The 25,620-nt window shown below is 39.8% G+C and overlaps 1 protein-coding gene across 2 annotated transcripts in view; it reads right to left on the bottom strand.

The window, feature by feature from the left end:
• Nucleotides 1-25,620, bottom strand: part of TPK1 (thiamin pyrophosphokinase 1) — a 483,761-nt gene that overhangs the window by 78,940 nt on the left and 379,201 nt on the right. For both annotated transcript variants that reach the window (XM_077810971.1, XM_077810972.1), the window contains one exon: nt 22,714-22,825. In XM_077810971.1, the coding sequence (XP_077667097.1) occupies nt 22,714-22,825 (112 nt within the window). The remainder of the gene's footprint in view (nt 1-22,713; nt 22,826-25,620) is intronic.

The raw sequence follows: 25,620 nt of genomic DNA, 5'->3' as shown, positions 1-25,620 counted from the left end.
ATGTAAGATATATTTGGAAAACTAATAACTCACTGATCATGAATATTCTTGCACTGTGTATGCATAAGAATGTACAAAAAGTTATGAATATGCACTAGAACTATACTCTTAAAACGTCTTTGGCAAGCAATGTATAAGCACAATCTCCTGTACCTTAGATAAAGAAATGTGTATTTGATTCTCTGATCCACTATGTTGTCAGGCAGAGACAATGCAGGTCCATTTTTACATATGAGGTAAACAAAGCTATCAAGCCAACAAGCATGGGAGATGACAGCAGGGTGTCTACACCCAGTATGAGAGAGAAGCTTAGTATAGGTTTTACTTTTCAAAGAATATATTTAAAAGGTTTACTGGTCTATAAACATGGGGGGAGACTGTGGGGGTGCTGAACCTCAAGTGATAAGCAATTCAATCAACTGATCGTATACAATATTACTGTATTAACTGCTATTGAGCTGGGTCTTTTATAAAAGCCTCTGCTTCACCACTGATTAATATCATTGTGAACTGTATGTATTAACACTACATAAGGAATGAGGAATACTCTTTAATATTATGCTTTACAGTCTGTGACCCAAACAAAGGGAGAGAAAGGTCTCTCTCAGCCAGGAGGGAACATCACAGCTATCTACCTGTCTCCAAAGAAATTAAGCAAGGTGTGACCAAAACAAAAATGAAAGCTCATTTACATAGAAATCATACAGGGGGTTCGGAAGCCCACAGGAAGGGAAGAACAGCATGAAGTCATCCTGTCTCTTGAAGCAAGGTCATTGACCTATAAGCAAAAGACAGAAGCCATCTTTGGCATCCATCACTAGACCGACAGGGGAAGAGCACTCTTGCAAACTGAGAAAGATGGGTCATTCAACCAAAGGAGGCTGAAGTCTGTGAGAGGTGAATGTCGATGAGGGGGGAGAAAAAAAGCCCATTTTGAACAAAGGGTATCTTGCTATGTTAAGTTTTACACTTTTAGATGCACATTTTCACCTTTAGTTTCTCGTAACATTTTCTAACCTTATTCCTTTTGCTTGGCATCCCTTAACCTATGTTTTTGTTAATAAATTTGTTTTTTTACTATAAACCAACCCGGTGCTTTATTTAAGGGGAAGGATATATTTACCCCAGTTAAATAAATAAGCTGTGATGTGCTTTTATGTCAGCAGAAGTACAAACTTTATTATTTCTCTGAACTGTCCAGGAGAGGGCTGGTCACTGCAGAGCACATGGTTTTCCCAAAATTCAGGACTGGGAGTGTGTTGGGGTCATGGTCACTTTGTTGGTTGTAACCAAAGTTGGTGGAAGTCAGCGTGGGGCTGTAGCTAGGTTGCTGGGGTCAGAATAGCTAAACCAGGGCTGGCTGCATAGCATGCTGACACTCGGGGAGTAACCTGCATGCTTTCAGAATGGCTGTAAGCAATGCTCCCTCTAATTTTTGACAGGCCGTGCGCACAAAAAATTTCTTCTGTGCAATTTTTGACAGGCCGTGTGCATAAAAAATTTCTTCTGTGCAAATTGTTATGCTTCTGTGCAAATTTTTGTGCACATGGTGTTTCACCGTGTGCGCGGCGTTTAGGATCTGTGTGTGTGCACACACACGCACAGCTTAGAGGGAACAGTGGCTGTAAGTGTCCCACACTGGGAGCTACAGCAGCAAAGCACTGTAATAGTACCCAAGGCTGCAGGGCAAGTGGCAACCTTACTGGTCTGGATTGTATCCTAAACCCTACCACACAGATGTTGTCAGGTTAACAAATATATTAACATTTGTAAAGTGGTTATAGATCATTAGATGGCAGGTGCTATTTAAGTGCAATAAATCATTTCTTTATGCATCTCCACTTCCTCCTCTGCAGAGACGCAGTAAGGAGGAAACTTGTCATTCTTCCTTTTATTAGTGAATGCAGCTGGGAGCTAAATACACTGGTGATTCCGACTAACTGATTTGCTAGTGTTTATGCACGTTGTAAGCATGGAACACTAAATCAGAGCATAAACAAATCTTAGGTTAAATGTGCAGTGAAACCCTAGCACGTAATAAAACCTGTATTCTTTCAATGAACAGTTCCCAATTTTATTTTCCCCATTTAATTTTCAAATAATTCCCATACTAAAACATAACAGCAGATTGCACAGAGAGAAAACACTGAAATGGTTATTTTCCCCAAATTTAGAAACCATCTGTTTTGAAGTTTTATTTGGCTAAGCAAATCACAGGCCATCTAACTCTTAAATACATACAAAATACCTTTTTCCTAGTTTCTAAGAAGAATGTATTTAGATGAGTTATTTTGCATAATACGTCCAATTTATCCCTTTTCTATTCACTCTGCATCAGTCCATTTGGCGGCAAGTGGGATGCGTTTGGGGAAAAGGGGATGGGAAGAGGCAGAGCGAGGACAAGGTGCGCTCAGGGAGGGGGCAGAGTGAGGGCAGGAAGAGGTGGAGCGAGGGTGGGGCCTTGGAGGAAGGGGCGGAGTGGGAGCCAGGCTTCGGGGCAGAGCTGGAATAGAGAACCCACTCAGAAAAATGTAACAACCGCTTCAAGGGTGCTCACAAAGGTTAATGCAGACTATAGACTGGCAGTACTTTGAAGTGTAAGCAAACAGGGCTACCATTTCACTTGCATCTTAAAGGTCAACAAAATATAACCTAATTCACTTCTCTTATACAGAAACAAGAACAGGCACATAAGATATGCACAGCAAGTTTATTTTCAGTACTGCAATGACACAGTGAAAGTAAGTTAGATTTCAGCACTGTAGATAAACTGATGTCAAGAAACAGAGCATATAGAGCAAATATGTATAGAGCTGTAACAATTCTATGGTTGTCTTTGGTAATAGTCTGTTTATTAAAGTTTCCAGTGAATAGTTTTTGTACAAAGAAAAGTTACCTTGTAATTAATAACCGAGTTATTTATCATACAATGCCAATGTTGAATCCAATCTGCTGTAATACAATCTCTTTCAATTAATCTAGTTACCAAAATATTGTTGTAGTGATTGTCAAGTAATTGGCAAGTGGCAAATCAAATGAAATTATAGTATAACCCTGATTACATGAACATCCATCATCCAAGCCTCCTTTTCTAAGGAACTGCTTGCTCATCTTGTTCCATCAGCTTCCAATGATCAAAACACACTTGGTAGCGCTCAAGTGCCTCGTATCTGGGAACTCTACTGCATGCTCTCGTACGGCCCTAAGTGTTGCATTTTAAATTTCTTACAGGTCGCACCACTCTTACTGTCTGAAGTAAGTAATATACTCCAAGAAAGCAACACAAAACATTGGAAAGTAAGGAAAGAAATATAAAATATGAGAGATCACTGAAGAGATGATCACATAAGAGATGGTTGGGTTCCCCTCTTTCTTTCCCCCTTGAATAATGGATGGGCTGGCTCCCCCAGTACACACAATTTACTGAAGTTCAGCTGGGCTTAAAGTCTCCTCATGCTATGTCAAACTTGTAATTGTTTGCTTCTGCTGAACCTACTTCCCAGCTCCTCTTGTGTCCATTGTCTGAGACTTATCTTGGTACCAGGCATGTTGACAGCAATGGCAAAGTTAATCAATCAATCATGCAACATCCCTGTGCATACCCCATATGCTGTTTAAAAATTGTGGTTTGAATTCAAATTTGGTACATCAGCTCATAAGCGCTGACTCTCTGGGTACTCCAGGGTTCAAGTACCCACAGGAAAAAAAGAGAGGGTGCTCAGCACCCACTAGTCACCCGCCAATCAGCTGTTCAGTGGCTCCCGCTGATCAGCCCATTTGGTAGCAAGCGGGATGCGCTTGGGGGAAAGGAGATGGGAAGAGGCAGAGTGAGGGCAGGGTGCGCTTAGGGAGGGGGCAGAGTGAGGGCAGGAAGAGGTGGAGGGAGGGTGGGGCCTTGGAGGAAGGGGCGGAGTGGGAGCCGGGCTTCGGGGCAGAGCCTGAATGGAGAAGCCACTCAGAAAAATGAAAGTCGATGCCGGTGCATCAGCTTGTTGCTTACAGGTTCCATCCTTGCTGTGGAAGAAACTAGTTACAAGGTTATATAATGGCAAACATATAAAGCCATCATCAATCACTCATCAGTTACAATTACCATTTGCATCCATTTATCTAATCACAGTCTGCCATAACTGCCATTCTTCAGAAGTTCAAAACCACTTTATTTAAAGATGGAAATGTTGAGCATAACAGCAACATAATTATTTTAACATTCTGTAGAGCTCTGCTAACTCATATTTCTGTCCCTTTTCAGGTTTAATATACGTTAAAGAAAATAGCATTAATTTACAGATACATATCCCCACTCTCTCACAAGCAGTGATATCCATGTGATAAACTGCACTTAGCATGAAATTTCGACCATCTCCCAGGCACTAAGCCCCCTGATCCATATCTGCGGGTACTACTACTACTATTTCAAACCTCTGTGCTACGTCTAACACGCATCATTTAAAAAAACAAAACAACCCACCATGAAAATATTTCTCACTTTCCCTCAAACGTAGCATGCTTCCCATCCTCCTTTCCCAACTACACTGACCTGATGTGTAATACTGACTCTTGGACTAGTGACAGCTTAAGTCTGCTGCCTTGCAATCCTGGAAGGCTAGAAATAGAAGCATTTTATCTGTCCATGACTGGGACATGGGGGCAGTCACGCCCATGTTAAGAGCAGGAGTCAGGCCTTGTGGTTATAGCAAGAGCCGGTAGTCAGGAAATGGAGCCCAGTGTCAGAGCTGAAATCAGAAGACGGGACTCAGAGCCAGGAGTCAGCACTGGGCTACCTGGAGCAAGACAAGGTAGGAGCAAAGCTGGCAACAAGAAAGCACAGAAGCTATCATAGCTATGGGTGAATGCTTTAAGCAGCTGCTGAACTATGGCTGCTGCTGGGCTTAAGAACTGGTCTGCTGACTCATCCAACCAATGAAGCAACCTACTGCGCTTGTTAGATTGCTCAGAGACTGGCTGTGCTACAGGCCCTGATTCCTGACATTATCACTGGAAAGGGCGGAGTCCTACTTTTCCAACAACCATGACTCTCTTTGCTAGCTTGCAATAGGATTTTTGCTATACCAAGAAACAGTGAAACCTTGAAAGTTAAGTGGTTACTAATCTATGTATTTTTCCACAATAAGTGGACTATGGGTGTAATTCAGCCTTCTGCCCCGGGATTTTTGTGAACAACTTCATGGGGATTTGTAGGAACCAAAATCCAACTCCCCAATCAACAGAGAGGCCTACAAGGCTGCATTGCAATTGTAGGTTGCTACACCAGCCTAGATAAGTGCCTGTATAATGCTGACAGACCCTGGTTGTTGGTGGGTGGGACTGAACCGGGGACCTTTGGAGCTAAATGCATGAGCCTCTACTGCATGAGCTAACCACCACATGGCTCTTAGCCAAGGCTGTAACTGATTCATCAATCTCTAGATGGCCTAGGTGCCACTAGAGAGGGACAGAGCACCACACCAAACAGGCATGACTTACACCTGCTAATTCCTTTGTACCCCATGCAAGGTATTTGGATAACTAGATCCATGTCTTACACTGGAAGGTGTTAACGACTGACATCAGCTGGGTCTTTGATCTTTATACAACAGACCTCATTAAAGCCAATGAGTGTCCTAAGTACTCTTCATTCAGGGCTAAATAAGAGGAGCAATTAAGTCCCTTTTACAGAATCACAGCGGGAAACAATGGAAGCCATGGCCAAGGCTTGGCAGGCCTGAGCAAGGTCAGGGAGAATAAGGGTATGTCTACACAGCAAAGAAATACCCACGGCTGGCCTGTGCCACCCAACCCAAGCTTGCGGGGCTTGGGCTCGGGGGCTGCTTCATTGCTGTGTAGACTTTCAGGACTTGGCCTGAGCTCTGGGACCCCTCCCACCTCACAGGGTTCTACAGCCTGGGACACAACCTGGCAAGGCCCTGAATATTAGCAAACTGTTCGAGCCAAAGGGGAACACACATAGGTGAAGATTTAGGGTACGTCTACACTTAAAACACTAGAGCAACTCAGCTTAGCATGGGTCTGCCTTTACAAAGGGGAAAATTTCACCCTGTAAGCAGGTACCATAGTGCATTAAAACAATGAGTGGACTTTCTTTCTGTTTCACTGCAGTATAAAAGGAGTTTCCTCAATATATTTCTGTGCACTACTTATATTCTAATTTAGCATTTATCTGCCATAGTTACGATTATGATCCATTTTCTGACTGTGCACATTCATGACATATTGTGACCACAGGTGTAATCTGTACTGTGACAAAAAAATCCAGAGAATATAAAGTACTTTCGGACTGCCTGGCCTATTCTGTAGATGGCACTGTATGTTAAACAATGATCCTTTCCCCGCCTACCCTACAGATACTGTGAAGCATTAACTAAACACAGTATCTAACATAGCACGAAAAACATGCTTACTTACATCCAAGGGATCATTCCACAATATTAACCTTTAAGCATAACCCTGGAAGGGATCTCCAATTTATAATTTAAATTACCGGATTCCCCTTGGTAGGTCACTTACATGCAGTACTGCCCTAGTGAACCTGTAGGAGGTACTGTGTAGACCGATTCCTAACTTCAAATTTTAGATATTTTTTAAAAAAAGATTATTTCCAATTATAGCAAATGTGAAATATGTACTGAACAATGGCTCACATCTGTCCTTTTGAGAATCAAATGGCTGTGCATCACACATTTAACAACAAGAGCCAGAAAGAAGTTGTGTGAAAACAAGACTGATTGGCGCAGCTGGGAATCAGAGCCATGGAAGTCGAAGACTGAGAGAGACAGGAGCAAAGGAAAAGCTGATTTTTGCAACGGGACACAATTTTTCAAGGTGAATTTAGCTGGGGAGCTGAAGTAATACTGAAACCACTAAACCACATCCTGCACTCCTTACTCAGATCGAACACTCATTGAAGTCAGTGTCACTTTTGTGTGAGTAAGAGATACAGGACTGGGACTTTGACTTACAGAGCTGAGGAGGAAAGTCTTAGAACCATGGAGGAAAAGAAGTCCAAACTGTTTCAGAAGTACTCTATATAGCTCAATAGCTCTTCTACTGGCCTGCTAAGCTGGGTGACCTCAGGCAAGTCATGGCCCATCTGTGCCTCAGTTTCCCCATGGGTAAAATGGGGATAATGATACTAACCTCCATTGCAAAGTGCTTTGAGATCTACAGATGAAAAGTGCCACATAAGACCTAGGTATTATTACTATTTTATATGAAAACAGTTAACAGATAAGGTACGAGTAGGTGGCACCAAAGAATATGTAGCACACTTCTTAACTTCGGCAGAACCAAAAAACTTCTTCCTGTGCACTGTAGGTAGCTTTTTCCAGCAGTTGTTTAAATCAATTCTTAAGAAGGAAGAAAGCTCTATTTAAAAGACTTGCTCCAGATTTTTGGTATTTTATATGGTTCTATTATGAAAACTTGATATTTCATTTTAACTACCATTACAAAAATGCATTTTTGTTTTGGCTAGTTTGTCTGCAGATTAATATTTCATAGACTCCAGCATATAACATTATGTTAAAAAACTTCTTTTCCATTCCCTCTACTAGGAGTGGTTTTTACTATGTACGGTATTTGTATTAGTGGCATAAAAAGTTTCAACCTCAGTGAACAATTTTATTAGCAAATATGAAAATAATCAGTTTGGCCTGAAGGCACAACATATGGGTGTTGGAAAAAGCAATTTCAAATTTATTTTGGGTAATTCTTTAACTCAGAAGTGTTATGTTCTCTTACTTACAAATTTGCAGATTGATACTATACCCTATACTTTTGACTATTTGAGGCAAAATATAATTGATTAGAAACATCTCCATATGTACCAGAGTAAATTGTCAACCAAATTGTCATAAGAGAGTTTACTTGATGCACCTGAACGGCAGCTGTATTGATAGGATCTTAAGTTGAGCTATAGGTCAACAAACTAGAGAATTGGGATACGAACAAGCTATGAACAAAGTGTTTGAAGAGCACTTGTTCACACAACCCTAGTCATGGTTTCATACTTCGCTCTGACAATCCAAAGCAAAATTAGGAAGAGCTCATGTAAATTATGATTGCCATTCCAGAACACATAAGTTTTTGATCTGACAATACCACAGTGCTAATAAGTGCACAATACAGATTTCTGAGAAAAAAGCAGTTTTCTACAATTAATGAGTTTATAACATTTTTCTATAATACATCATTTTATAAAATGAACATGATTGACATTTTTCTTTAAAAAACCCCAAAACCCATACCACCATCACTGATGTAGCACCTCCAACTGATTTGCTTCAAAATTAAGAGCCTTATTTTTGATAAGTACTCAGATAGCTGATTAGAAAACTGTCTTACAAACACAGCCATTAAACAGTAAGCCAATCAGAAGAGCTTCAGTGGTGCTGGAGACCAGGGTGTAAATTATAATAAAGTAATGTGCCACATTGGGCGGACCTGGTGGTGCAATTATAAGACATTTTTAATTGATCATTAGATTATAACTGCTATGTTCTGGCTTGTACCAGCAATTTGTTATATACTGTGTGTATATATATATTTTTTCTATACTGTATGTGCAGGATATAGAGAGGAATATGCATTTGCTATCTATTTGCTGTATGTCATTTATGTCATCAGTCTATAATTGTTATAGACGAGGATGTTTTGACTGGTTTGAAAATTTTTACTGTTTTTATCAGTATTTCCTTATAATAAGTAAATTAAATCTCTTTCCAAATAAAATATTAAGTTTGGTCATTATATACAGATATATACACACACACACACACTCACACATTATATGTATGTGTAGACTCTCCCCCCCACTAAATGGAAAACACCTTAAAAGAGCATTAAGGTTGCAAAAACAAGAACTCCAAAGTTGTCTCTGCAACTTTAATATTGCTCCTTTGTGTGTATGCATTATAACACAGTCTTTAATTAGATGATCTCATACTATTTTTTTTTCACAGGACACCTGATTCACTCAGTGCATAGGATGGATCTGCTCTGGGGATGAATCTGAGTTATGTAGTGAATGAAGCTTTTATGTGTATGTCCCCAGCCGAATTCCATCATGTGGAGTCATAATGACCTCTACACGTGTCAGCAGCAGGGTTGGAACCTTCAGATCCACAGCACAGTACTAAAGGAATAACTGACAACAGGAGAAGACTGTCATCCTCTGTTTGGACCAGCCACAAACTGGACCAGCCACTAACAGGACTATGTTAACATGAAATAGCTACCTTTTAAAGCGTACTAACGGAGCCTACCTGGGCAATGAGAGAGCAGCACATTAGACAAGCCCATTGTTTGGGAAAAAAATGGATTTGCCACAATGCTCTATAGCCGGAATCTAGGCAGAAAACAGATAATTCCAAATCATACCCATTTTAGTCAAGATTTTTTACAGGCTACAATTAAGTGTCACACTGAATCACGTATGAGCACGGACCATATCTTTTTCTGTGCATAGTACAAAGCCAAAAGCATGCACAGTGTTTAACAGAACATCACCACCAACACCACTGTACCATCGCATGGTGATGAGGGAAAAAGCCTTTAATCTTCTATAGAAACAATTATGGGCTGATGGCAAAAACCAGAAGAGACCAGAGATCCATAGGCACTAGATCTAGGTAAAATTTCACTGAAAAATGTAATCTGGGGGCAACCAAAATTAGTCACAAATCTGTGTTCAATTTAGCAAATAGTTTTGGGCCAAATAAAATTTAGATTTTTTTTTTGTATTTTGAAAAAGTCGGAATGGTTCATTTTGAATTGTCATTTCATTTGACCTGAAGGAAAGTTTTTTGGTATTTCATTTTAGCAAGGGGAAAAAGATCAGTTTTGGTTTGAAATTCCCCTCCTTCGGTTTCAGCCACCACACTGAAAAATCAATTATTTGCTCAGCTCTATTAGGAATCCTTTTGAGGCGAACTGTTTAATCCCACACTGAAGTTCCAGAACTCTGGAGTTTCTTTTACTGCTTGACAAAACACATATTTATCCCACTACACTGGTGGCTGGAAATTCTAACAAATGACAGAACGTGGGGAATAGCTACACCAAGACACAAAATGGAAATTGAAGGTTGGGAGTGAAAAAAGGAAAGGGCAAAAGAAGAATAAACCAACATAACCAGCACCACTTGGCACCTTTATTATGGCAACTTAGGTGAGGACAAGGGCAGAGAGAAGGTAATGTTTCTCAGCAGCACTGGGATGAAGAGAACAATGAATTATACTGATTTTTGCAGTATACAGAATTAAAACATACATTTGCAAATATGCTAATTGGAAACAAATCAATTTTTAAGTGTACGGTCTAATATCTATCTCTATGCACAGGCAGTTTAAAAACAAATACAATAGGATAAACTACTGTATATATTTCTTTACCTTAGCTCGTGAGCTAGCACAGCCCACTTTTAAGTTACAGGAACTTGAATCAGACATGATTGATTTGTCCCTCTTTCAGTCCTTGCCCTTTTGTGATTCTGCAGAGAACACTAGGAACCAGCAATAACTCACCACATGCCTCAGATCTTTTTTGTTTTTGGAAATCTCTCAGCAACATGACATCTCACATTTGTTATGGTTGACTCTGGGCATTTAAATATGCAAACAATTAAAGTATATTTGCAAGGGATATGACAAATGAGCATTTGCACACTGGCCAATTTTTCATTGACTTCCATTCAAGAACATGATTATATTTCAACTCTGCCTCCACAGTTGTCTAAATACGTTGATTTCCTAATATTCATGTGGTCAGGTTGACTGATGAGAATGACGTTAGTATAAACTCAAGAGTCTCTCTCTGAAAAATTCCACTTCCATTATACTGTTATAAATTCAGAGTAACTGTTGAAGTCAGTGGAGTTCACTCTGGATTTAAAATGGTGTAATGAAAGCAGAATCTGACCCTTTTTCTCTTCCAACATCCCTTCCCCTGTCACACAACAAAAAGCCTGCTAAATTTTTTACACTTCCTACTTGGCCTATTTCTGTTGATTTTTAAGTGATTTTAGTATGTTAAATTAAGTCATTGATCTATATAAATGAGTCAAAGTACCAGAGCTGGGACTGGAGCTAAACTGGTCTTTGCTCCATGTCTTAAGCTCAGACTCCTAGATCACACTTCTCTCTAGAAAAAGACAGGGATTGAAAGGACATAGAGGAGATGCAAGGGGAAGAAAGAGATTTCATTCTCCTGAAATCTCTCCTACACCAAATGTCTGAAGGAATGCACCACTGTACTTAACAGTGGAACACAGCAGGATTCAAACATCTGCCAGGCTAATTCAGTCTGGTTTTACTTACAGCTACCCAAAACATATAAGGGGGGAAATTTCTCTGTTGGAAAAGAGCTGGAACCTTCCCCCAGATTTCAGTGGATGTCTGGATTTGGGGAGGAGGTCCAGACTTGAGGTTTACGCATAGACTCTGCTTTTACCAGGAAGGACCAAAAACCCAGATCCAATGCCTCCATCACACACTTGGGATCCAAATTTTGCAGCTCAGTCACAATTGTAAACCTTACTTTTAGGTTTTAAAACTTGCAGCTACCATACACTGAGCTGAGCACTGCTTTAGCGAGGAACACTTCCTAGTTTTAAAATATTTTATGCATTAGGCAGTGCCCCTGTCATTGCTTTGTTAATTGTTGCTCAGCTTTGACATCAGCCTGCCCCCACCAGGACATCAGCCTTACTGAAAGTATATTTCAGCAGGCCTTGTCTTACAATAACTCATCAGCCTCCTTGAAGGCAGACAACAAAATGCTTACAGCTGAACAGCTAATTTGCTGGGAACAGGCTAACGCTGCCCAAAGTAACTGCAGAAACAGCACTGATTCTGATGCCCAGTGCTAAAAAGAATTTTAAAAATAAGGAAACTGGAAGGAAGCAAGGTACTGCCCACAGGAGCTCTGAAAATGCTTCCCAGTTACCAAACTAGAAAGATATTTATTTACTAATGGAACAGAAGGGGATTGGATGCTTCAAACTGCTGGTTGCGAAGCCTTTAACCGCTGGTCACTGGTTAAAATCCAGCCCACATTGGAAGTTGCTGCCCTCTGACAGCTGTTTGGCAGCCTGTAGAGATGAGTTTAATTTAGTTGTCTCTATCCAATTCCTAGTGGACAAGTCTCAGTATCATAAAAGCTATCATCAGAACCAGGACCAATCATTTAACACTCTGAGAAGAGGCACCAAGGATTAAAGGAGTGTGTTGATTATTTGCCCTCCCTAATTGAAAGAAGGCCCATTGGCATGGCAGCATGGGGGAAGCTTGGATTGCTGTGGACCATACTGTATCCAATTTGGTGGACAAACAGCTCTTCACACTCTCCACTGCTGTTAATTCAGAACTTTTCCTGAACAATAAACCCATAAAATAAAAGAAACTCAATTGGTTTAAGATTCCAAATCAGGCGCTCAAATGCCATCTAAAATACACTTAAAACAACAAGCCTGAAAATCAGTTTCTTCTTCTCTTTGGAGTTCCAAGTTCCACGTTTCCTCTGCAACACGTGGCCCTAAACATTTAAAACAGTGCAGTGCCTTTAAAATAAATTTGCAGCCCTAACAGTAATGGCAGCATCCCTTTTTCTTTTTTTTTTGGGGGGGGAGGGGATTCTTCAATTTCATGAGCACAACAATTAAGCAGTTTAGAAACAAACAAGGAACATAAAAATAATAAGTAATACAGCAAAAGTTTGATTTTTACTATCAATGGCAACATTTAAAAAAGTTTTGGTTGATATTAGCAAAACTATTGACTACAACAAAAGTAAGAGCTTTCTATTATTATTATTATTTTATTATTATTATTGCCTCCTTGTAGTCAAACAGTAGGGACTCTCTGTTGCATAGAAGTAGTTAACAGAGGCATAATTCCCACCCTACAAAAGCCAGTTTGCACAAAAATTACATGGAAAAAACGTATACACACTGTGCTCATTCACTTGCAGAGGTTAATAATACAGGTATCATAAGCTACAGCACATAAAGGAAATATGCATTGAGTCATAACTTACTATTTGCTAATGAGATCATTCCTTATTAAAGAAAATTCTTAGTATGCCACTATCCTCCAGTCAGGTTCCCTTATGAATTGCAGCACTGCAGCTTCTTTCTTCATTCTCAGTTAACCTCCATGAAGGGACCTCAGAGGATATATACCGGATAACACTAGCACTTGAGAATTTCTTTTCTTTCTAAATGCTATGAAGCTGTTATCAGCAAGCAGCCAGATAAGTCAAATCAGAGCTAGTATTCTCTAAATTCTCTGTTGTAAATCAGATTTTAATGGAGAAAAGATTTATATCCCTTTGAGACCAGGTAAGGAATATGTTATTAGTGTGATCCAGAATGTGTGCTTTACAATAGTAAATACAGCTAGGAGTTGTTCCCCTAAGCAATTTTCCAACTTCTCCAAATTTCTTTGCTCATAAGGTGGAAACTAAAACAAATGAATCTCCCATTTGTATCCAATATTAGTAAATGACAGTTTGTAAGGAAGCATTGATACAAAAATATACACGTGTGTACATACACACACACATGCTCTGTAGTATTGCATGTGAAATCAAGACGTAAGCTGTATTTGATTGACCATTGGAAGGAGAGCGTATGGATTTCAGTTTTATTTATTACATCATAGATGTGAGAGGTTTGGTAGCATCCCTCAGCACAGTCTCTGGCATAGGTATTTAAGCCCTTTCTATTCCTATCCAGAACCTACGAAGTCTCACAGTATTTGTGAATTGAACGTAGATCACATTTGACTAGCATTTGAGAGCTTTTTATACATTTTCATCACATTGGAATTTATATGTTCCCAGAAAGAAAACTGTGTTAAACTCATAAGTAAGGTTGATAAGTGAACAAACACTTAAATATATTGTAGTGCTAGAAAGTTAGAGAAGAAATAACAAAAGAAATTAAAAATGCTGGAAAAATGCTATTTGTATTGCAATAATGCCTGCATGCCCTAATAATGATCCAAGGCCCTATTAACACCTAAATCATCAGTTGATTTGTCCAGCTATTACAGCACAGATTCCAGATTAATTTATAGTTGAGACACTTAAAAGAATGTGAAGGTCCAGAAATCAAGTTTTTCAAACAAGCCTTTCAGGTCTTTTTCTATTAACTGATGACAAAATGAGGAAAAGCCTTTTACTTTTTGTCACATTTAGCATGAAAAATATTGAATTTCTAATATTTATAAGCATTCTGTTCATTAAGATTTACCAGGGAGGGGTGTGTCTCAGACTTCCATGCACAAACGAACAGGAAAAGGTCTGCCATACCCAAGTCATCAGCAAAAATGACGACACTTAAGTCATACTTCATAGCGATGTGTGCCCTTCCCTTTACTTCTTTATATTATCCTTTGTGGGTAAGCCGCCATTTTCAATTTAAGCGTAAAATCACAGGCAGAACAGAAGTCAGGAGGATCATTAGTGATAGCTAGTACCAGAGCTAAGGCATTTTCCCAGCAATTTTAATCTAGGGCTTGTCATGAGAAAGAAAGCTTGTTGCCATGGAAATTAACATGCCTTCTGGATTTGGGGTATTTGTTTTTACTTTGTTTCACTGCTTTTTGTTTTACCATCATCTGAATAATAATCAGATTCAGAATTTGAGTTATTAATGGTTAGGTTCAGCCACTTACTTGGGCACAGGATCAGTTTCAGGCTTTAGAGTCTCAAGTTGCTTTTGGAATACCTAGAGAATCCCAGCATGTCTTGGGTTCTATACTTTAATGATGAAGAGATTGAGGTATAAATAATAGAACTATTCAGATTCTGTGATTAAAACGTTAATAATGAGACCAACCAAGTCAGTTGGTGCAACTGATATGCAACATGAGCATTACCCAGAATGCTGTACCTCCCAGAATTCAGCAGCTAATCACAGTATTGTTGGTATCATAAGCATTGAGGACAACTGGATTCCCAGTCCAATGCCATCTATGAATTGTGTCTGATACCATTACAATCCTCCAAATCCACTCCCCTCAAACCAACCATGGAGTGATGTGTAACCCATGTCTCCATAAAAAAATAAACAACTCTTTGGCCAATAAAATAAGATTTAAACTCAGACTTCTCCATGCAGAACACGTCTAAATGGATCAACCCAATTACGTGTGTGACAGATTTTTAGTATCATTTTAGTATACATTTTTAGTACACAGTCCCAGCCTAACATATTCCAAATTGCCTGTTCCCACTTTTCCCTGAAGTAAAACATCTATTAACAAAAACTAGACTGTAAACAAAAGGTACGTGATAAGATGGAGAAGAGGTGAGAGCACCTACTAGAAGACAATTATGCACCAATTACCTGGATGTCCATTTAGCAAATTCTCTGGTCAGATGCTGCTGCTTATACTATTTATACTTTTGAAAATTATTCTGCACTGTCCTGCCCCAATGAAAAAAACAAGCAAAAGTGGCTCAGTATTTACATACACAAAAAAGCAGACAGCTACTCCATCTCCAGTTTGTGAGTTTAGGCTCCTTTTTCAAATCCTAGCCGACATGAGTTTGGTGCCCCAAATCCATGGAACTTGGACTCCCAACTCTCTTAGTCGCCTTTTAAAACTCCAGACTTACGTTTTCAAACCACCACATTTTGAGGTTATATAGTGTAATAATGAAAGCACACAGTGCTCTCTTTAACAATAATGATCCACATTAGCCTTTTGTGGTGCTTATGTCATAGAAAGTTCTGAATCTCATTCACTTCAGGACGTCTGCAGTCATGAGTCATGCATGGCCCTATGCTAGGGGATTCCCCATACTTCTGCATTTTCTTGTGATTCAAGAATGCCCAACATGGACTATGCCCTACTGTTATATATGTAGTTACTCTAGCAAATGCTTAGAATAACTCTTGCCCATTGCCAAACAATATTTCTTTTTATCTGGTGAGGGTATATTTAGTTCAAGCAGGTCAAACTAGCACATTCTGGACATTCTCTTTTCTCTTTGATCAAGGGCAATAAACCTTCAATCTACCCTTTTCTTTCCCTGTTCAAATGTCACTATGGTAATAGTCTCATTGACAGACATGGCAGGCTCTTCCCATGAAAAAGAACTTTTTCGGGTTCGACATTCCCACTAGATTCTCTGACTATCTGATTCCACAGAAAGCTGGGGGTGGTAAGACAAGTTTAGAACTGACTATCTCCTAGCAATGATCTCAGGGGAAAGACCTATCGCAACATTGTCCAGACTTGAATTACAATTAGGATCTACAAATGCTGAGTTACTATGAGCTATGGAGCTTTTACCAAATTGCTATTGTGACGGGGCAAGGCCAGATGGCTATAGTAAAGTAGTGAGGAACAGGTATGTTAGTCCCAGGCTAAACAAATCCCTGGTACCATGGTAACGAAATGGCAGTTGCTCCAGGTTAATCAAGTCACCTGGGGCCAATTACGATCCTTCTAGAAAGCAGTGGAGATAGCTAGGTTGATTGGGACACCTGAAGCCAACCAAGGGCTGGCTGGAACTAGTTAAAAGCCTCGCAGTTAGTCAGTGAGGTGTGTATCAGAAGCTATGCTGTTGGAGGAACTAAGCAGTACAAATCCATATCAGGTGCAAGGAAGGAGGCCCTGAGGTAACGCTGAAGGAGATATTGAGAGGGGGCTGCTGTGGAGAAGTGGCCCAGGGTACACTTCCTATTTCCAAAAAGTCAGCTACCATAGCTGCTTCTATTAGGGTCCCTGAGCTGGAGCCTGGAGTAGAGGGTGGGCCTGGGTTCCCCCATCCCTTCCCCAATTAATCACTGAGACTGGGAGACAACAGAGACTGTGAGTGAGGGTTGCTTCTCCTCACCTCTCTTGCTGGCTTATGATGAAAATGGCTCAGTAAGCTGTGACCCTTGTCCCTAGAGAGAGAAGGGCTATGTGGCGGGTCACAGTGAGCCTCTGAGGCTAGCAAAATCCACCAGGAAACACGGGACCCATGGAGACAAGGACAGAGCTTTGTCACACATTCATTGTTCTTTGCAAATTTTCTTTCATGAAAGAGACCACAGCTTTAGAAGTAACAGAAAATTCCATGGGACATATTATACGGGGTAGCAGGCAGACTCTCCCCAAAATTACCCTGACAATCCTCTTTTTTCCTAGACAGGGACCTTGTTAAGGTGACAAAGGTTATGTCATTAAACTTGGGAAATTCTGATGCATTTGAAAAATAACTAGCATTTGAAACAAACAAAAAGTTTCCTCACAAAGTTCATCACATTTTGATACAGTGCAGTGTGTAACTTCAGTTGGCTATTTTACAAAATGATGTGAACTCCTTAGACTCTGCTTCATTAACTTAATGGTGGTTTAAGCTTCCTTCTCCTACTCTCTGTAAGTCTGGGAAATTTATTGAGACATTACGTTACTCATTTTTTATACAGCAGACACAAAATTCATTTTACAGCCTAAAGCAGATGAGTGAGGAGGATTTAGAAGAGTCTCATCCTTTCCCTATCATGGAGTACACATATCTTCAATAGTCTTTCAAATTAGAAGACATGAGTGCTTCTTTTATATGGGTACAGCCAACCCTTACAGACCAGCTGAACTGAGTTAGACCATAACTGTGCCAGCCAGACCACTCTTCACCTCCATCTCCTGTATCTGGAAACTTCCTTCCATTCTTAATTGAATGCCAAATTCAGAACCCAACTACTAGCGAGCTGTGGCTAACTAGGGATTTCAACTGTGCACACTCAAATCCGCAGTGGAATTTAAGGCTTTCCAGATCCTGAAGTGTAAGAGACCATGTAAAACTATGTTTTGCCAAAGATTAAACCCGTAGTAAAAGCAGACAGCTAGATGTGAGGCAGGCAGCAATGGCACAGTAGGCCCTAGCAGAGTGGCTGGACCTCAGATTCATCATTAAGATAGAGAAGGTACTCCTGTGGGGGCCATCTGTGTGGGTGGGCACAAGGGTCTACCTCTGTAGATCAGACTGCAGGATTAGGTACCAGGTTAGAATCATGGGACTGGAAGGGACCTCGAGAGGCCATCTAGTCCAGTCCCCTGCATTCATGGCAGGACTAAGTATTATCTAGACCATACCTGACAGGTGTTTGTCTAACCTGCTCTTAAAAATCTCCAATGAGGGAGATTCCACAACCTCCTTGGAAAATTTATTCCAGTGCTTAACCACCCTGACAGCTAGGAAGTTTTTCCTAATGTCCAACCTAATCTGCCCTTGCTGCAATTTAACCCATTGCTTCCTGTTCTATCCTCAGAGGTGAAGGAGAATAATTTTTCTCCCTCCTCCTTATAACAATCTTTTATGTACTTGAACACTGTTATGTCTCATAGACTCAGATGTTAAGGTCAGAAGGGATCATTACGATCATCTAGTCTGACCTCCTGCACAGGCCACAGAATCTCACCCACCCACTCCTGCAATAAACCTCTCACCTACATCTGAGCTATTGAAGTCCTCAAATCATGGTTTAAAGACTTCAAGGTGCAGAGAATCCTCCAGCAAGTGACCCATGCCCCATGCTACAGAGGAAGGCGAAAAACCCCCAGGGCCTCTTCCAATCTGCCCTGGAGGAAAATTCCTTCCCAACCCCAAATATGGTGATCAGCTGAACCCTGAGCATGTGGGCAAGAGTCACCAGCCAGATACCCAGGAAAGAATTTTCTGCAGTAACTCAGATCCCACCCCATCACAGGCCATTGGACCTATTTCCCATGAATAGTTAAAGATCAATTAATTGCCAAAATCATGTTATCCCATCATACCACCTCCTCCATAAATTTATTGAGTTTAATCTTGAAGTCAGATAGGTCTTTTGCCCCCACTGCTTCTCTTGGAAGGCTGTTCCAGAACTTCACTCCTCTGATGGTTAGAAACCTTCGTCTGATTTCAAGTCTAAACTCCCTGATGGCCAGTTTATATCCGTTTGTTCTTGTGTCCACATTGGTACTGAGCTTAAATAATTCCTCTCCCTCCCTGGTATTTATCCCTCTGATATATTTATAGAGAGCAATCATATCTCCCATCAACCTTCTTTTGGTTGGGCTAAACAAGCCAAGCTCCTTGAGTCTCCATTCATAAGACAGGCTTTCCATTCCTCGGATCATCCTAGTAGTCCTTCTCTGTACCTGTTCCAGTTTGAATTCATCCTTCTTAAACATGGGAGACCAGAACTGTACACAGTATTCCAGATGAGGTCTCACCAGTGCCCTGTATAATGGTACTAAAACCTCCTTATCTCTACTGGAAATACCTCGCCTGATGCATCCCAAGACCGTATTAGCTTTTTTCACAGCCATATCACATTGGCGGCCCATAGTCATCCTGTGGTCAACCAATACTCCAAGGTCCTTCTCCTCCTCCGTTACTTCTAATTGATGCGTCCCCAGCTTGTAACTAAAATTCTTATTAATCCCTAAATGCATGACCTTGCACTTTTTGCTATTAAATTTCATCCTATTACTATTACTCCAGTTTACAAGGTCATCCAGATCCTCCTGTATGATATCCCGGTCCTTCTCTGTATTGGCAATACCTCCCAGCTTTGTCTCATCCACAAACTTTATTAGCACATTCCCATTTTTTGTGTCGAGGTCAGTAATAAAAAGATTGGTCCCAAAACTGATCCCTGAGGAACTCCACTGGTAACCTCCCTCCAGTCTGACAGTTCACCTTTCAGTATGACCCACTGTAGTCTCTTTTTTAACCAATTCCTTATCCACCTTTCAATTTTCATATTGATCCCCATCTTTTCCAGTTTAACTAATAATTCCCCAGGTGGCATGGTATCAAACGACTTACTGGAATTTGGGTAAATTAGATCCACTGCTTTTCCTTTGTCTAAAAAATCTGTTACTTTTTCAAAGAAGGAGATCAGGTTGGTTTGGCACGATCTACCTTTTGTAAAACCATGCTGTATTTTGTCCCATTTACCATTGATCTCAATGTCCTAAATTACTTTCTCCTTCAAAATTTTTTCCAAGACCTTGCATGCTACAGATGTCAAACTAACAGGCCTGTAGTTACCCGGATCACATTTTTCCCCTTTCTTAAAAATAGGAACTATGTTAGCAATTCTCCAGTCATACGGTACAACCCCTGAATTTACAGATTCATTAAAAATTCTTGCTAATGGGCTTGCAATTTCATGTGCCAATTCCTTTAATATTCTTGGATGAAGATTATTTGGGCCCCCCCGATTTAGTCCCATTAAGCTGTTCAACTTTTGCTTCTACCTCAGATATGGTAATATATACCTCCATATCCTCATTCCCATTTGTCATGCTACCATTATCCCTCAGATCCTCGTTAGTCTTATTAAAGACTGAGGCAAAGTATTTGTTTCGATATTGTGCCATGCCTAGATTATCCTTAACCTTCACTCCACCCTCAGTGTTTCGTGGTCCCACGTCTTCTTTCTTTGTTTTCTTCTTATTTATATGGCTATAGAACCTTTTACTCTTAGTTTTAATTCCCTTTGCAAGGTCCAACTCTACCTGACTTTTAGCCTTTCTCGCCTTATCCCTTTCAGTGTGCTATGCCATTATCTAAATCATTGATGAAGATATAAAACAGAACTGGACCCAGAACTGATCCCTGGAGGACCCCACTTGATATGTCCTTCCAGCTTGATTGTGAACCGCTGATAATTACTCTCTGGGAACGGTTTTCCAGCTTGTTATACACCCACCTTATCATAGCTCAATCTAGATTATATTTCCCTCATTTGATTATGAGAAGGTCATGCGAGACAGTATCAAAAGCCTTACTAAAGTCAAGATATACTACATCTACCACTCTCTCCCTCACCCCGCAGGCTTGTTATCCTGTCAAAGAAAGCCATTAGGCTGGTTTGACACAATTTGTCCTTGACAAATCTATGATAACTGTTACTTATCACCTGATTATCTTCTAGGTGTTTTCAAATTGATTTGCTTAATTATTTGCTCCATTATCTTTCCAGGTACTGAAGTTAAGCTGGCTGGGCTGTAATTCCCCAAGTTGTCCTTATTTCCCTTTTTATAGATGGGCACTGTATTTGCCCTCTTCCAGTCCTCCGAAATCTCTCCCATCTTCCATGACTTTTTGAAGATAATCACTAATGGCTCAGATAGCTCCTCAGTCAGCTCCTTGAGTATTCTAGGATGTACTTCATCAGGCTCTGGTGACTTGGAGACATCTAACTTATCTAAGTAATTTTTTACTTGTTCTTTCCCTATTTTAGCCTCTGATCCTACCTCATTTTCACTGACATTCACTATGTCAGATGTCCAATCACTACTAACCTTTTTGGTGAAAACTGAAATAAAAAAGTCATTTAAGACTTCTGCCATTTCCACATTTTCTATTATTCTCCCCCGCCCCGCAACAAGTAACAGGCCTACCTTGTCCTTGGTTTTCCTTTTGCTTCTAATGTATTTGTAGAATGTTTTCTTGTTACCCTTTTTATTGTTGTTTGTTTATATTCATCCTTTGTAATTTGGCCTATTTTCCACTTTTTGTAGGACTCTGAGTTTCAGATCATTGACAATCTCCTGGTTGAGCCCCAGTGGTCTCTAGTCATTCTTCCTATCTTTGTGGCATTGTATGCTCTTGTGCCCTTAATATCTTTTTGAAAAACTGCCAACTCTCTTGAACTGTTTTCCCCTTTAGACTTGCTTCCCATGGGATATTACCTACCAACTCCCTAAGTTTGCTAAAGTCTGCCTTCTTGAAATCCATTCTCTTTATTCTGCTGTTTTCCCTCCTACCATTCCTGTTTTCCCTCCTACCGTTCCTCTACCATTTCATGATCACTTTCTCCTAAGCTGACCTCCACTTTCAAATTCTAATCTAGTTCCTCCCTATTTGTCAAAATCAAATCTAGAACAGCCTCTCCTCTACTGGATTTCTCCACCTTCTGAAATAAAAAATGGTCTCTGGGTTAGTAGAAGATGGACTTTACGGAACATTCCAGTGCTTGTGAACCACTTCTTTGGTTCTTTCTTTTTCAATTTTAATGCATCTCCACACACACAGACACAGACACACACATACACAAAAGTTGACTTCATCTTCTTGGGTGAAAATACTCTACACAACTCAAAGGAAAAATGTCCCCTTTCTATTTTTCTGTCAAAAGAATTTTTGTCATCTTTTCATCTTCTAACAAATACTCCTGTTTAGAGCAAATGCACTTTATCCATTTTAAATAATAATAAAGAAAAGATATATTCATCCAGAGTTGACAAATGGACAGTATATGTCAACCAGTTCCCAGAAAGTGAGGTGGCTTTAATAATCTGTATCGCATTATTATTTCTCTCTCATAACTTTATGGCTTATAGGCAGGAGTTTAGGCACTTGCAGCCTTACCTCCCTGAAGAGTAATGTATCAGGATGGTAATGCATCATGACCACAACAAATGTTCTATTTAAACAGTATTATGATTCCCAAAAGCAAAACATATTACAGCCTGTGATGTCTTAGGTTTTAATATAATTCATGCAATTCCTTTTCTGACTTTTTTTATTGCTGTAAAAACTTGCTCCACTAAAGTTTACTATTCCTTCCTCCTCCTGCACCCCCAAAAACATATAGGACAAGATTTAAATGTGTGCTACACAGGTGTAAATCTGAAATAATGCCAATGAACCTACCCCTAATTTGAAAGCGTGTCAGCAATGAGACATCTTACTTACTGAGGTTCCATTTTAGGCCCGTCGTAGTCACGTTGTCACAAGGGTTCCCAACTGGAATGAGGCCACACCAGTTACTTTCAAGTCCTGTGTTTACATGCAGTTTGTGCTTTCCCTGCAATATAGAAAGAAGTCTTCTTTAGACAGTAGCAACCAAGGACCAGGAAGCCATTTATACAACACATTTTAAAAATACAATAGAATACATCTGAATTAGACAGGACTGATCTTAATTCTCCCAAAGTTGAGAAGTATTTGGATCTGGGATTTTAGTGTTGCCTATCATACAGAGAGGGACCAGTCAAAGATCCAGATCTGAAAGTATGGGATTTTGAATCTGCGCTTTTGGTTTGGTCCCATCTATAATCTGAATCCAATACTGTGCAATATTCCTCTGCACTAGCATTCACATCCGAAGTTAGGTTGTTTTTTCCTCCATTTTGGATGAATCCTGATCTAGTCATTAATTTTTTTAAACTGTTGACTTTCCATGTGAGCTGTGTAACTCTTTAGAAACAAAACTAGGCAAAACTTACCTAGTTTGGGGGTTCATCACAAAGCCAAAATTTTGGCCACAATTGTATGTTTCATGTACTTTCCCTCCTGGAAAAAGTTCTAAACCAGTAATAAAACAATGGGGTTCTACAAAGTTTAAAAGGGTTCTAGAGAAATAAATCTAAAACCTATGGAATTTAAGAAAATGACATTCCCATAGTTAGGTTTTTAAACACCATTCAAAATAATGAACTAAAGAAGAGTGAACAGTGCAAAGTTCAGAGGGAAAGGAAACGCAGCATTTCACAGTACAGGGACAATAATTATCTGTTCTCAGATATGTAGGAAATGGTTTCCTGCAACAGGGCTAGGAGGAAACATCAAAGAAGGAAATTGTGCTAATATCTGTGGGAAAAATATCAGATTCTTCCTACATAATTTATTCTACATAACAAAAGAGATAAGATGCTTCAGAAGTACATGACTTTGGCTTTTATTCTCTTGGATGCATGGGAGCACTTAACTCCTGTAAGTGATAATCGGAGTCACAGACATAATTCTCTCTCACAGCAGTGAAAAATTTAATTTTTTTTATGGTTTATTAATTTCTCTACCAAAATGGGTATTTAAAAAAATACATTTTGGGTTTCTTGGTTTTGTATCACTTACTGAGTGTATTACAAAGACTAAGATCCTTAAAACAAGAGAAAGCTAGATGTGTAACTCAAGCAATATCTTAAGTGGCAAGTAAATAACTTTTTGCTGAAAGAAAATATTGTAAGCGTCAGCCTTGTATTTCATGTTTCCTCTCCCCCAGCAGCCTCCCCCACTGTGAAGTTACAAGTTAGACGAAAATGAAGGAGAAATACCTTACTGCCAAGATGAATTATCTGAGGTGGTTGACAAATTCTTCTGCTTATGCCGAATATCTTATAAAAATCCTCAATATGAAACATGCTCTCAGTTAGCAAATGAACTTTAAAGTTGTCAATTAAAAACTATCAGAATTTATAGCTTTAACCTGTTTGATAGTTTGCAGAGCAAGATGGAGAACAGTTCAACATGGTCTATCTTCTCAAATCACACAACTTCATAAGGTGCTGAGCCACAAGTTTCCATGGGTATTGTGGGTGCTCCACAAATGCAGGTATTTACAAATTCATGCCTAATGCCCTTTTAGCCATGCAACATGCTTAGCTATTTCTCTACTGTGATGTTTCTCATACCCTGTGAGCATTCCCTTCCTGGGAAATTGCTCTGGGCCCTGGTCTACACTACAAACTTATGCTAGTATAATGTCCCTAAGCAATGCAGTTACACCAACCTAACTGCTGGTGTAGACACTGCTATGTTGATGGGAGGGTTTCTCCCATTGACATAGGTACCGCCTCTTGGGCAGGTGGAATACCTAAAACGAAGGGAGAAGCTCTCCTATTGGCACAGATAGTCTTCACTGAGCACTGCAGTGGCATAGCTTCGCTGCTGCAGTGCTTGAAGTGTACACAAGCCCTGAGTTACTCTGCAAGAGGTACAAGCTACACTGAATTGTATCTCTATCCTGACATCTATCGGTAAAATAATATGAAAAGCAGTGAAGTAAAGATGCCTCACCAAAGAGGGACCTTGATTAATTCCTGGCTTCTCAAACTCAGTTTCTTTGGATTGGTAACCTTGAGATCATTCTTTTAGACTTTGTGGCCCTGATTCAACAATGGAGCTACTCACATGCTTGAAGTTAAGCACCTGCTTGTGGAACAGATGTCTCTAAAAGTATGTTACTGATATAAAGAACATGAGATCTTTAAAACAGAAATACCTCAGGTAATTATCAAAGTGTTGCCAATTCTCAGGGTTTAACCACAAGAGTTGTAATATTTCATATTTTTCTTAAAGCCCAAGCTTACACAGCCAAGTGAGTACAGAAGAATCTCATCTTTCATTTAAGAAAGAAAAGTTTCTAGCCTTCACGCTTGTGCAGAAAAGTTTGAAGACAAGCACTAAACACTCAAAACCCAAATGGCAAATAAAAAGCATTTACAAGTTACATACAAATGTATTCTCTTAAATTAAAATCTCATGATTTAAGCTACTCATGATTTTAGGGGTCTGATTCATGATTTTTGAATGCTCAGAGTTAGCAATATTTATATGCCCTTTGTTTTCAGTTTTTACCAATTTTTACTGAAATTCTGGAAGTGCTGGATTCTCCAGATATACCTCTCTCCTTCTGGAGGGGGGAGGCAGCTCTGGGGGATCCCTCTGGCACCTGAGAGATGGTTCAGAGTCCAGATCTAGCTCTGGCTCCATAAAGACAAATGGCAACCTGGTAAGCTGGATGTCCTGTCCCCCAACACTAAACCTAATATTTTCCCAGAAAACTGTGTCTCCAGCGAGAAACTGCTGAATTGGAATTCA

The sequence above is a fragment of the Eretmochelys imbricata genome, chromosome 2 (genome assembly GCF_965152235.1).
Source record: "Eretmochelys imbricata isolate rEreImb1 chromosome 2, rEreImb1.hap1, whole genome shotgun sequence".
In the NCBI taxonomy this organism is placed as follows: Eukaryota; Metazoa; Chordata; order Testudines; family Cheloniidae; genus Eretmochelys; species Eretmochelys imbricata.
Note: the sequence above shows the minus strand (reverse complement) of the source record. Positions and strands in the feature narration are given on the sequence as shown.